The sequence below is a fragment of the Notothenia coriiceps genome, unplaced genomic scaffold, assembly GCF_000735185.1.
Source record: "Notothenia coriiceps isolate Sejong01 unplaced genomic scaffold, NC01 NC01_scaffold00003305, whole genome shotgun sequence".
NCBI lineage: Eukaryota > Metazoa > Chordata > Actinopteri > Perciformes > Nototheniidae > Notothenia > Notothenia coriiceps.
Genome location: NW_011336006.1, coordinates 404,162 through 417,004, shown reverse-complemented (window position 1 = coordinate 417,004; position 12,843 = coordinate 404,162). Strand labels below are relative to the sequence as shown.

The following is a 12,843-nucleotide window of genomic DNA, read 5'->3' as shown; positions in this document are numbered from 1 at the left end:
CGGAAGGTCCCGCAGCACCGAATCCATCAGACGCTGGAACGTCCGCAGGAACTCAAAAAGTCCAAAAAGGTGTTATCACTGCTGTCTTGGGAATGTCCAGGGGGTGCATGGGCACTTGGTGGTATCCACGCACCAGGTCCACCTTGGAAAACACCCCCGTACCGGCCAGATGAGCCGAAAAGTCCTGAATGTGCGGCACCGGATAGCGGTCAGGCGTAGTGGCGTCGTTGAGTCGGCGGTAACCCGCCGTTCGGTTTGGGGACGACGTGCAAGGACTGTCGGAGCGGCGGACAATGCCCAGGTGCTCCATGGTTGCGAACTCCGCCCTCGCCACCGCCAGCTTAGAAGGGTTCAACCGCCGGGCCCTGGCGTAGACAGGAGGCCCCTCGGATAGTGACGTGGTGCTCCACGCCATGCTTAGTGGTAAGCGCAGAGAAGGTGGGCAGCGACAGGTCTGGAAACTCGGCCAACAGTCTGAGAAAGGTGTCTGCCCCCGACAGCGAACCCGACAACCCGTCGTACGCTGCGCTGCCAAGTGTGCACACGAGGGAAGAAAACGTTAAGGCATCAACCAAACGCCTATTCTTAACGTCCACTAAGAGTCCATGAGCACACCAAAAATCCGCTCCGAGTAGGGGAAAAGAAATGTCCGCTGTCACAAAATCCCAGCTGAAATGCTGTCCTCCGATGCACAAACACATAGGCCTCACGCCGTACGTGCGAATGGGACCGCCGTTAGCCGTCGTCAACCGCGGTCCGTGCCCACCACGGGTGATGTCTTCACTCGACGCGGGAACTACGCTCCGTTAAGCGCCCGTGTCACACAGAAACAGGCCCCCCGAAACGCTGTCGCTGACGAAGAGGAGCCTGCCCTTGCCGCCGACGCTCAGGGCCACTACTGAGCGCCGGCCCCTCCGTTTCCCGGGGGTTTGTAGCTGCACGGAGCGATGCATTTATTAGCCATTGTCCCGAAACGTGCGTGGTAAAAGCACTCTCCGGTGTCTCCACGCCGGCTCGAAACTGCCGTGTCCGGCTCCCACCATGCTCTCTTGCGTGCAGATGGGCCACTGAGCGTCGCAGCTAACGTCTCTGCCCCGGGCTGTTGTGTAGCCAGGAAAAAACTATCCGCTTCATCAGCCAAGGCACGGGGCTCCGTGACAGGCGTGTTGGCCAGCGCCGTCTGGACCCAGGAAGGTAAGTGACGCAAGAAAATCTCCGTGAATAAAATCCGGTGATCTTCCCCCCCTAGCAGATTTAGCATTTTCTCCATAAGCCGAGATGGCTTGCTGTCTCCTAGGCCTTGAATGTCAAGTATCTGGCGGGGATCTGAATTTGACCATTCAAATTGTTTTAACTTGAATTGTTGGATCTGAATTTGCGAACACTGAAACAAATAGCCTACATTGAATTTCAGCTTTCGAAATTGCGTATCAAGACATTTCAGATTTTTATTTCACATAGGTAAATTCGGAGCAAAACAATTCAGATACATGGTTTTCAAAGTAAAATATTTCAATGCTATAAATTCGGTGTGTCTGATGAAATTCAAATAATTCTGTCTCTTATTTGCTTCCATATGATTTGCTCCGTTCTGACGCGAGTGAAGTTGCCGTGGGTTTCCACCATAGACTGTATATATAAAGGTTTCCACGTGAAAGCGATGTCATGCTTACATAAAAAGACTGACAGCGCGGGAGACCAGTAGCAGCGCGGAGGAGCAGCCGCATAACCGCCCTCCTGGGGGCGGGCATCGCCAGTTAAGAGCGATGGACGGATCCCTGGACCAATGGCCGGCGAGCTGGAGGAGGCGTGGCTTGAAATTAGGTCACTTCTACCACTGGAGGTCCTGGTGTACCCAGAAACGTGAACGGGAGAGAGCAGTGTGAAAGAGCAGCCTGGGAAAGACGATATCCGTACGCTTTCTCTATTCGAGACGACAAAGAGCTCTGGATACAAGGCTTTATTTTTTACAGAGACAGCAGGATCAGTAGAAGATTTGCCTTATGTGAGGTTGGTGGAGTTTAATTATAATGCCCATAAATGCACTGATGCAAATGCGGTGTTACGTTTACTTGCAATTGTTTTGCTCTGCGATAGAGAGAATGTATGTTTCAAAGTTCGAACATTGAAGATAACATTAACGTTAACGTGCTGTGTTGTGAATTATGTAAAATGTTGTGAATTAACGTAAACCATGAAAGTTGCTTAACTGTGTCAGTGTGGTTCTGAATCCCGGTCAGTAGACTACACCAGCCCTGCTCACTCTGCTGTCACTGTCACATGAGAACGCCGGTACAAACGCCTTACATAAAGCGAGTACAGCTCTGCATGGCAGGGGGCTTTATCCAGCACCGATTAGAGATGTGAGAGATAGAGTCTGATCATGCTGAGTCAGGCGCATTGCAGTTTGGTTTGAGGTAAATAATCTTACATCAAGACATTAGCCTCTTGGAAGAATTAATTCATTATTATTTATTTTGCAATTATATTAGATTTGTATGGCCACGTTGAAAGTCAACTAATATGGTATTATTGTTTGATACTGAAACCTTTTGTGAAAGCTTGCTTTTTTTATCACTTGTTGGATTTTGGTACTGTAGTAACAACACTGTAGGACGTTTGGGAAGATGCTAAACTGCGCAAAGTAACATCTTAATGCCAGATTATTATGCAGTAGCTCCAATACTTTTTGTAAACATCACAACATCTATTGATCTCTACAATTATTTCAATTTTGCAAACGGATGCTATAGAATTGTCTCAACCTGACAGTATTGAAACTGGAGATAGGCCTATAGGTTTTGATTATGATAGACAGACTCAGTGTTCTTCTTCTGTTATATGGGCATTTTACTTTGAATTCTTGGTTCCATTTTTTTATTTAAACAGGCTCATTTTAGGAATGGTCACAGCTAGTGGAATAAAGGATTTCTTGTTATTGTTTTGGATGGCCTTCGGGGCTTTCAGTCTGCCGCCTGATGGCAGCAACTGGAATAATGGCTGGAGAGTATCGGTAGGGTTTAACTTTGCAAAGTGCTGCAATTTGGGCTGAAGATAAATAATTTCCTCAATCATTTCTTCATGTTATCGTACTGGGCAGTCATCAAACTATATTACCCTGGTTCATCCTTCTAGTTTTTCGGGTCATTAGCCTGGATGTCGACCCAGTTCACGCAGGATAAACTACTTGGAATCGGGTCATTGATAAGCAAACTGGATGATTCTGAACTCACTTCACTATGCCAGCTGAAAGGGCCAACAGATTTGTTAATTATTAACAGAAAAATGTTCCTTTCCTGTCCTACTTCCAGATGATACTACTCATCCATAGATGTTCTGAAAGTTTCTAATCAAGTGAACAAGGCTAAGAGGTTAAACCCTGCTATGTGCTCTGATATCACATGAGAAAAAAATACCCCCTTTTTGAAGGAGGATTGATAAAGCATCGATTTGTCTTGCCAATATTTTTGTATCTGTGTACATCCAACTTGATAAGTACATCATTCAACCATTATGTCTCTCCAGTTTTCTTAATATTGAAATATGCATAACTTTATCACTAATATGTATACTCTCTTTTTCTCCACAGATCAATAATTTTTCAAGCAACATCCTTGTGAAATTGGGATGATAGCGTTTTTTTATTAATAAATTACAATTATCCCGCAAAAAGCCCAGACCAGCATTCCTCCTGATGTCGGAAGATTCAGACTCCAAGAACTACTGCTTCTCTGTGATGCAGGACCAAGATGGAGCTTCCTGCAGCGGTCAGCACCCTCCTGCCTCGCAGCACAAGCATCGCAAGATCCCCCGCTCTCGATCGCTCCCCGAGGAGGACATGGAGATGAAGAGCAGTGGCTCCAGCGGTAGTGGAACTGAATCACACAGCAATGAAAGCCACGGCAACACAAGCCATGGCACTGAGAGTCTTGGCCATGCCTCAATGGGCAGCTCCAATGGCACCAGTAAGGACTCTGCAATACTGGAATCTTCTGAAAGCAACAAAAGGTCAGTGGTGGTTGCGGCAATTAAGGCTTGTGCTTTTATCTGGCGTGCATATTGTGATTGAGAAAAAAAAAGAGAGAGAGAGAGACTATAGTTGGGCGCTAATCAAAAACAATACTATTACTTCACAATGCAACCCTGTTTAGTGACATTGATACATCAATTAACTAACATAAAGATCAAATAAATTGTATGATTTGTGCATGTGTTAATGGCAAACCTTTTGGGCCATATAACCGAGCTCTACCAAACCAATGTTAATTTTCTGAGCCTGTTGAACCTACTTGTTTGAAACAGTTTGGGTTGCAGAGTTAAACAGGGTCGGATAGCTCCTTTGCTCTCAGTCTGTAGGTGTACAGCATATGAGCTATTTTACAAAGGTGGGCATTTGTTTGAGCCCGATAAGCATGTTATACATAGTAACCTGAGTTGTTGTGAGTCTGTGTCAGAGTGCTCTGATTTTAGCATATTAGTGTCAAGTTAAGCTTGTAGGTTAATGCAGTGGATCACACAAACACAACTACATGAGTCTTACATCATTCTTGCACCCTACGAGCACTTATTCCACAAGGAGGTGGGATTGACCTCCGACTGGAGGGCTTTCTTTTGTTGCCTGGCTGCTAAATGGGGTTCACATTGTTCTCCATTTGCTTCCACAAGCCCACTTTAACAAAACCCCACGTTGTGAGATAATAATACATATTTAGAAAAGGGGTCAGCTGCAGCACCTCGGTAACAGCAAATGTCTCTGTCATGAGAAGGAGATGCGTGTAGAAAACATGCCTAATGTCAGATATATTTAAAAATGATACCACCAAACTGGAACCAATTACCAATTTTTATATTTTCGTTAAACTTCACTTAACTGAGAAAGGCGATTAAATCAGTTGATCTCCCTCTCTTTTTGTGTCTCTCTTTGAAGTAATTAAGGTAATTTCTGGCTCAATTTTGTTGCAAATTGTTGAATTATCCTTCTTCTCACAGCTCAAACTCTCACAGTCCGTCTCTTCCGAGCAGCTCCAACGCCTTCAGTCTGCTGAGCTCAGAGCAGGACAACCCATCAACCAGCGGCTGCAGGTTAGTGCACTGACCTCTGCTACAACACTGGAAACAAATTCATCCCTTTCTAGCATTGAATATGGTTTAGATTAGAAGGGTTTCATGATAAACAAAATGTAAATCTATTTTTGAGGAATTGCTTTTCTTGTAAAAGTATCTGACTTGCCTCTTTGTGTGTGATTGTGCAACTTACAGTAGTCAGGAGTCTGCCAAAGCTAAGACCCAGAAGGAGATGATTAAAACTCTGAAAGAGCTGAAGCTTCACATGCCCACTGAGAAGAGACACAACAGCAAGTCCTCTACACTGAACACCCTCAAGTACGCACTGAGCTGCGTCAAACAGATGGAAGGTAAAGAGCATTTACATTTCCCTCTTCTCTGTCTTGTGTGTTAACACCAAGTTATAATGTTTTTGTTTAAGTTGCTGACGCCTTAAAATACACTCTACAATCTTATTAACATTAAGAAATATAGCTATTATTTGTACCACACACATTTCTTTGTGTGTACAGTATTAATTCTATGCACATCTTAGAGTACCACAATAAATGTTTACAAATAGATAATTTTTTTGTTGCACCCCTTACACAGAATCGTCATTGCTGTTTATAACATCAATGTCCACATACTATGTATTCTGTCTTGTTTATTGTGTTGTGGTTTTGACCATATTTTAATCAAATTACCATCTATGGGTTACAGCCAATGAGGAGTATTACCAGCTGCTGATGACCAATGACAGTCAACCTTCAGGCCAGGATGTATCCTCTTATACGATAGAGGAGATAGACAGCATTACTTCAGAATACACCCTCAAAAACAATGTGAGTCCCTGAATTATAACTGAAAGAATAGAACTATTAAATATTGACAGTAAAAAGACTTGTTTGTGAGCATTATTGTAAACCATTTGGATTATGTCTCCTCAACAGGACATGTTTGCAGTAGCAGTGTCTCTCACCACAGGAAGAATAGTGTACATTTCTGATCAGGCTGCCTCCATCCTAAAGTGCAAAAGAGACGTGTTTAAGAACAGCAAGTTTGTGGAGTTCCTGGCGCCGCAGGATGTTAGCGTGTTCTACAGCTTCACAACGCCGTACCGCCTGCCCTCCTGGAGCATGTGCACCGGAGCAGGTAAATACATGGCTCTCTCTCTCTCTCTCCGCTTCAACACATTGGTACTGGCTTACCACACTGTGAATGGATCAGGTCTTTTTTCTACATTCAGCACACAAAAGTATTCATACGAAAATGAGATCAGTAGAAAGCAGGGCTGCTTGGTGATAGTGTAGTACGTGTAGCCATCAACGTAATCCATTAAATTCAAATTGCCCTGACCTGTTTTATAAAATTCATGAAGCTTACCCTTTCAACCAAGGAAGATTGGATTGGGTGCTTGAGAAGACTGGAGTTGTTTCACAATTAACTCTTGAAAAGGTTTTATTTATTTTTTAGCCACTCAGAGAGTCCATTATGTTCTCTGTAGTCTGATGATCAGAGATAGACTTGTTGCCTCTGACCTTCATTTTCTTTTTCACATCAGACCCAGAGCTGAACTGTATCTGTTGTGATTAATGCAGCCTATTATGCACTTCATTAAGTCTTGACTCTGTTAAAATTCATAGTGTGGTGCTGCAGCCTCAGTGATGTTTATTCGGAGAGTTAATCAAAGCTTGATCTCCTGCTGGGGCTGAGACCCAGATTCAGCCGGTTCCTGATGCTTTATGAATTCTAACATTTCTTTCTCCCGTTTCAGAGTCATCTCCGCCTGACTCCATGCAGAAGAAGTCCTTCTTCTGTCGTATCAGGTGGGTGTGTGCGTTGGTTCAAAACAATTATGTTGGGCCATCTGTTGCTCATACCTGCTTGTAGTTTTTAATCATTCCACTATGGATGTTATTTTTTATTAATTTGTCACATAAAATGTTTTAGGCCAGTGTTATACATATAGGCAGACAGACACAAACAAACACAATCATTCCACATAACAATCCTTCAATGTAATGTAATGACTGCTTTGCATAACTGTTATCATAACCCCACACTAACCACTCATTAATTGTACACAGACATGGATGAAAACATAGCTAGACACTGCCCCCTAGTGTTCAATAACATAACATCTCAAATCCACAAACCTGGACAGAGATTATTTGTGAAGGCCTGTACTTTTATGAAACAAACCCTAACCTTGTAGTAATTGGTTTGTTTTATTTTTACCTCATTTCCAGTGGTGGTAAGAAAAGCGAGGGCTTTCTGCAGTACTATCCATTCCGCATGACGCCCTACCGGATGAAGGTCCCAGATACAGTGCATGCTGAAGACCAGTTCTGCTGCCTCCTGCTGGCAGAGAGAGTTCACTCTGGTTATGATGGTAAGAACAATTCATGACTCTGTTACACTGTTCAAAAACTGTACAGTTCCGTAAATTGCACTAGAAACATTTATACAAATTGTCAGATAAGTGACTTAAGTTATAAGTTAGAATTTTTTTTGTTTTATTCCTGCAGCTTATAACTTGAAAAGGTTTGATACAGAAGAGACTCTAACAATTAAAATCCTTTCTTTTCCCTTAAGCACCCAGAATTCCATCCGACAAACGCGTCTTCACCACCACACACACACCGAGCTGCTTGTTTCAGGATGTTGATGAGAGGTAAGCGATTGCAGGATGTTTTTTCTTCTAAGCTTAAACCAAAACTATTCCCAAACTATAAGAAGAAGAAGTGGTGTTGTTGTTTGCTAACTAACACAGCAATTTGCCATGTGTATGTGTGTTTCAGGGCGGTTCCTCTCCTTGGGTATCTCCCCCAGGACCTCATTGGCACACAAATCCTCCTCCACCTGCATCCCAATGACCGACCGATTATGTTGGCCATTCACAAAAAGAGTGAGTCCCCAGAATGAAATAGATTTCAGAAGTTTCCATGTCTCTTTCCCAAACATGATCTAACTATATTATTTTTGGCTTTTCCTCTGCAGTTCTTCAATTTGCAGGACAACCATTCGACCACTCCTCCATCCGGTTCTGTGCGCGAAATGGAGAATACCTCATTCTGGACACCAGCTGGTCCAGTTTTGTCAACCCCTGGAGCCGCAAGGTGTCCTTTGTTATGGGAAGACACAAAGTGCGAATGTGAGTATGACTGTCTAATCGATGTACAGTCTGTCATGGTTGCTTTCAAATATATGGGAGTTTCACATTTCGGCTTCTGATACATCCTGATGTGCTTTTTGTTCACCAGGGGCCCTGTGAATGAAGATGTTTTCTCGCCCCCTGTCTCAACTGTCATTGAGATGAAGACCGTGGACAATGACATCCAGGAGATTACTGAGCAGATCCACCGGCTCCTGCTGCAGGTGAGAGAGGATAAAAGATGCAAGTGTTGATATGTAAACAGCCGAGGGATTTAAGCAACATCCAATCCAATCCTTTTTTCAACTTTGTTCCCTCTGTGTTCCTATCAGCCGGTCCATAACAGTGGCTCCAGTGGTTACTGCAGTCTGAACAGAAACGACCACCTTGTGGGCATGAGCTCCTCTAACGAGAGCCTTAACAACAGCAACGGGGCCAAGATCCAACTAGAGGAGGAGGAAGTGAGCGACAAAGCACGACCGGTGAGTAAAACCCAAATACTCACAGCTTAGTACAGCGTGGTCCTGCTACGGGATGATATGGGAAAAGTTCATACTCAGCCTCAGCTTTTTAGCCAATTTATTCTATTCTGTTTCATTTATCAAAAGGTCTTAAGAAATGGTCGTATCAACAAAATTCGGTTTCTATTTCACAGCGGACCTTTCAGGAAATCTGTAAAGGAATACATCTTCAGAAAAGCCTTGAGCATCAGACAACCAAACCAGACATCAAGAAAAGCAATGGCAGTAAGTCCAGTTGACAACTCCCTGCTTATTTATCTGTAAATACTTGAGTGTGTGTCTGAACCAGAGACAGCTAAAAGTCGTTGTGAAATTGCGTCCCTAACTCCTGTCCTTTCTCCAGTAGAGTGTGTACAGAGACACTCGACGGCGGTGCGGCCCAAAGACTCGACGCCCCTCCACTGGAAGGACACCGGGGTCACGATGGAGGAGAACCGGTCCTCCTCCAACGAGGACACGGTCTTCAAAGATCAGAACGCCTACTCCTATCAGCAGATCAGCTGTCTGGACAGTGTTGTCAGGTAAGAAATAAAGACATGATGTGGATGAGTGGTAGCCACGCAATTCATACCCAGCCATATAAACTTCAATTAAGATCTTATAGAATAGATCATTTTCCACACTAAAAAAACAAAAGAAAATGTACATAATTTCATTGCTCTCAGTGGTTATAACATTTAAGTTCAATTTCAATGATTATTAACCTTGTAACAATTATTCAGTATGGTTATTTAACAGCGTAAAATGCTTTGTAATGTGCCTTACTGATGATTAGTTGCATATAATTGACGTTACGTTGTTGTTGTTCCTGTAGGTACTTGGAGAGCTGTAATGTTCCCATCAGTATGAAAAGGAAGTGCCGTTCTTCCTCTAACACCACGTCCTCTAACTCGGATGAGGACAAACAGAAAGAACCTCACAGCATGCAGGTGTCTGAAGGTATGTCTCACCACTTCAGTTTTACTACCAAAGAAAGGAAAGCAGACACCTATTGTCCCCTCATCATGCGGCCTTTCACTAGAAGCCAGTATCACTTGTTCTCTGTTCTCTTTGGCAGAACCAGCCTTGTTGAAGAATCAGTCTTCTCTCTCCGCTTTGGAAGATCACGACAAAAAGTCCAGTGACGCGGCCACAGCGGTAGTGGGCACATCGCTGCCCCTTTCTGTACCAAACAAACCCGAAAGTGTGGTGCCCATAACCAGCCAGTTTAGCAACATTAGCACCATAGTGCATGTTGGGGACAAGAAACCTCAACCGGACTCAGGTACAGTGCCGTGAAAAATATTTCCAACCTGATTTCTTCTGCTGTTGCATATTAGTCATAAAAAGATATAAGATCTTGAGACAAAATGGTTAAGACAACAAACAAACAAACGTGTAAAGTTAGTAAGCACATTTTTCACATATCAACAATTTCAAAAAGATATTGGGCATATTTATCAGCAATAACTGCCTTACCTGTAAATACTTTTTTTAACATTGATTATCAGCCCACTCTTCTTCAGCTTAGACTCTGTTGTTGACTTGACAGCATTAGCTGCTTTTTGAAGATCTTAAGCTTCTCCGAGTGATAAATATAAAGACACAGAAGAAATCAGCAACGCTGCTTTTCACAGCACTGTAAATTCAACTGTATGTGTTCGCGCTTCTTTCTCCGTGTCTTTACATGTGTGTCTGTTCAGTGGATGCTTGGCAGTTTATATGTCAAACACAGAAAGTCAACTATTTCCACTATTTCTTAATTCTTATTTGGTGCTACTCAATGTGCACAAAACGTTTGCAGGGTTATTGGGTCCCGTCCAAAATTACTGCAAAGGTGGTGAGAAAATACTTTTTATTTTTTGGATTTTATATAAAACTATTAATTTGCGATAAATTATAATCTAATGTGAGCTTCATTGCCTTAAACCAGCAATTGTATTGGATGCTGCTCATTCAGTTGCGCATATAAAGAGTAATTCACCACCTTAGAATACATAACGTTTCATTTTTCCACAACTTTGAACATCATCGGATTATTTAAAATCTTCAGTGATGATGAACACAGAAAGCAAACAAATGTGTACTATTTGTTGTACATTTGATACAAATATAAAACATTTATTTCAATAAGCATTGTGGTAATCCTTGATTAAGTAAGTGAGCCAAACTCGAGGCGAATTGATCCACCCCATGATGGAAGTATGTGAATAACATCAGTAGCCCTGGAAGCGGCTTCCCATTTTTCTCCATTTGTATTTTTAAGGCATTTTTTCCATGGTGTCCGTGAATGTGTCAATTGAAGCTTCTACAACGCTCGTTCAACTCTGCTTTTGTCCTCGTCGCTATCTATGCTAAATGTTGCTTTACAGAAGTCATTTTTTATTGCCTATGAGTATACTAAATGTATTACTATGCTGTCACCCTCTGACATACAGAGATCATAGGGGAATCCAGCCATATCTCCGGGGTTCCTCTCTGTGTTGTTTCACCTCCCAGTCACGAGAGGGAGTCCTATAAGAAACTCGGGTTGACCAAGCAGGTTTTGGCAGCCCATACGCAGAAGGAGGAGCAGACCTTTCTGTATCGCTTCAAGGAGCATCGAGGACTTACAGCGCTTAAAGAAAACTGCTCTCAGTACCTGGAGCGTCAGAGGGAACAGATCGCCAGCTATGGTACCTGACCACCACACCAACACAGCATATCAAAAGCCTTTTTAAAGGATAATAACTCTGTTAAATTCTGTTATAACAATATTTGAAGTTAAATAGACTAAGTTGGACTCTTGATTATAATCATTATATATTATTAGATCTCCGTAAATGTGTTAATTACAGTATTATTATACAATCTGACAATTGTGGTCAAAAGTAAGACCCGAGTTTCTGAATGTGTAACCTCCTTGCCTATTACTTGCAAGTCTTGTTTATTTCTTAAAATTCAAAAGATGACTCAACATTTTCTTATTTGTATTCTCTGTAGCTATACCCGCTGCTCAGTCCTCCAAGCATGATGAACCGAGTGCAGAGCCCACCGCTCGGCGAGGCACAGGGAACAAGAAGACCAAGTCAAAGCGGGCGAAGCAGATGGAGTCCTCCGACAGCACCGTGTCCCACCACAGACAACAACACCTGCGGCCCCCTCTCCTGACCCACGGCCTCAACCTGACCTCCTGGTCGAGCTCTGACACCTCGCAGTCAAACTTCCCCATGGCCTACCCCTCAGTGATGCCAGGCTACCCCCTCCCGGTTTACCCCAGAGCCAATTCCTTGGCCCCCCGCACAGATGCCACTCATCAAGGCTTTGTGGACAATCGGGGCACCCAGCCCCCTCCCTGCCCACAGCCCATCCACCCTGCTCCCTTCACCACCCCTATGGTCGCTCCTATTGTGGCTCTAATGCTGCCCATGCCCTTCTCTCCATTGGCCCCCTCACTGCAATCTCCACAGCCAGTGTTCCACGCAGCCACTGCTGGCTTCCCCACCCAAATGCAGCCTTTTAGTCCGGTTGCCTTTCCAGTCCCGGTCCACTTCGCAGCTTCACCGTCCTTCACTGTCCAGAGCCAGTTCAACTCCCCGAACCACTTTGCTCTCCAATCGAACTACATCCCCTCTGCGTTCTACTTTCCTCCAGGCCCGGAAACCTCAAAGGCGCCCGTGGTTGAGAGCCAGTCTCGCTCCTCCACGCCGCAGTCTGGAAGCCCGGCGTCTCCACCCCTGTTTCAGTCTCGCTGCAGCTCACCCCTCAACCTGCTGGAGCTGGAGCTCTGTGTGGACCGGCAGGACTGCACAGCGCTCTCCTCTGGAGGGCAAGGGAATAATATGGCAGAATGGGAGATGGGAGCCAGTGGAAACCAGGCCAAAGAGAGGGAGATGAAGCAGGTAAACCACGAAGCTAACTTTTATTTTCCCTTCCCTTTCTTTTCTTCTTCAAGTCTCCTGATGCCTATGATTTCTCCCCAGTAAAATTCTTAAACTGTGAGGATAATATGTCAAAGCCTCCTTAAACTTAATCGTTGTGGGTAGGGATGTCCCGATCACCTTTTTTTGCTCCCGATCCGATTCCGATCATTTGATTTTGACAATTTGCCGATACCGATTTTTCCCGATCCGATCTTTATGCAATGCATTAAGAGAAAAAAAA

At 43.9% G+C, this 12,843-nt stretch overlaps 1 protein-coding gene across 3 annotated transcripts in view; it reads left to right on the top strand.

Annotated features, from left to right (window-relative positions):
- The first annotated feature begins 1,883 nt into the window (after positions 1–1,883).
- Positions 1,884–12,843, top strand: part of per2 (period circadian clock 2) — a 19,785-nt gene continuing 8,825 nt past the window's right edge. For 2 of the 3 annotated variants that reach the window (XM_010766346.1, XM_010766344.1), the window contains exons 1-19: positions 1,884–2,010; positions 3,590–4,008; positions 4,990–5,082; positions 5,260–5,414; positions 5,767–5,888; positions 5,997–6,198; positions 6,821–6,872; positions 7,296–7,438; positions 7,642–7,720; positions 7,848–7,954; positions 8,047–8,200; positions 8,310–8,424; positions 8,533–8,682; positions 8,856–8,946; positions 9,065–9,242; positions 9,536–9,660; positions 9,779–9,985; positions 11,139–11,375; positions 11,683–12,581. In XM_010766346.1, the coding sequence (XP_010764648.1) occupies positions 3,695–4,008; positions 4,990–5,082; positions 5,260–5,414; positions 5,767–5,888; positions 5,997–6,198; positions 6,821–6,872; positions 7,296–7,438; positions 7,642–7,720; positions 7,848–7,954; positions 8,047–8,200; positions 8,310–8,424; positions 8,533–8,682; positions 8,856–8,946; positions 9,065–9,242; positions 9,536–9,660; positions 9,779–9,985; positions 11,139–11,375; positions 11,683–12,581 (3,423 nt within the window). In that variant the 5' untranslated portion in view covers positions 1,884–2,010; positions 3,590–3,694. The remainder of the gene's footprint in view (positions 2,011–3,589; positions 4,009–4,989; positions 5,083–5,259; positions 5,415–5,766; positions 5,889–5,996; positions 6,199–6,820; positions 6,873–7,295; positions 7,439–7,641; positions 7,721–7,847; positions 7,955–8,046; positions 8,201–8,309; positions 8,425–8,532; positions 8,683–8,855; positions 8,947–9,064; positions 9,243–9,535; positions 9,661–9,778; positions 9,986–11,138; positions 11,376–11,682; positions 12,582–12,843) is intronic. The other variant, XM_010766345.1, reaches the window with a different exon arrangement.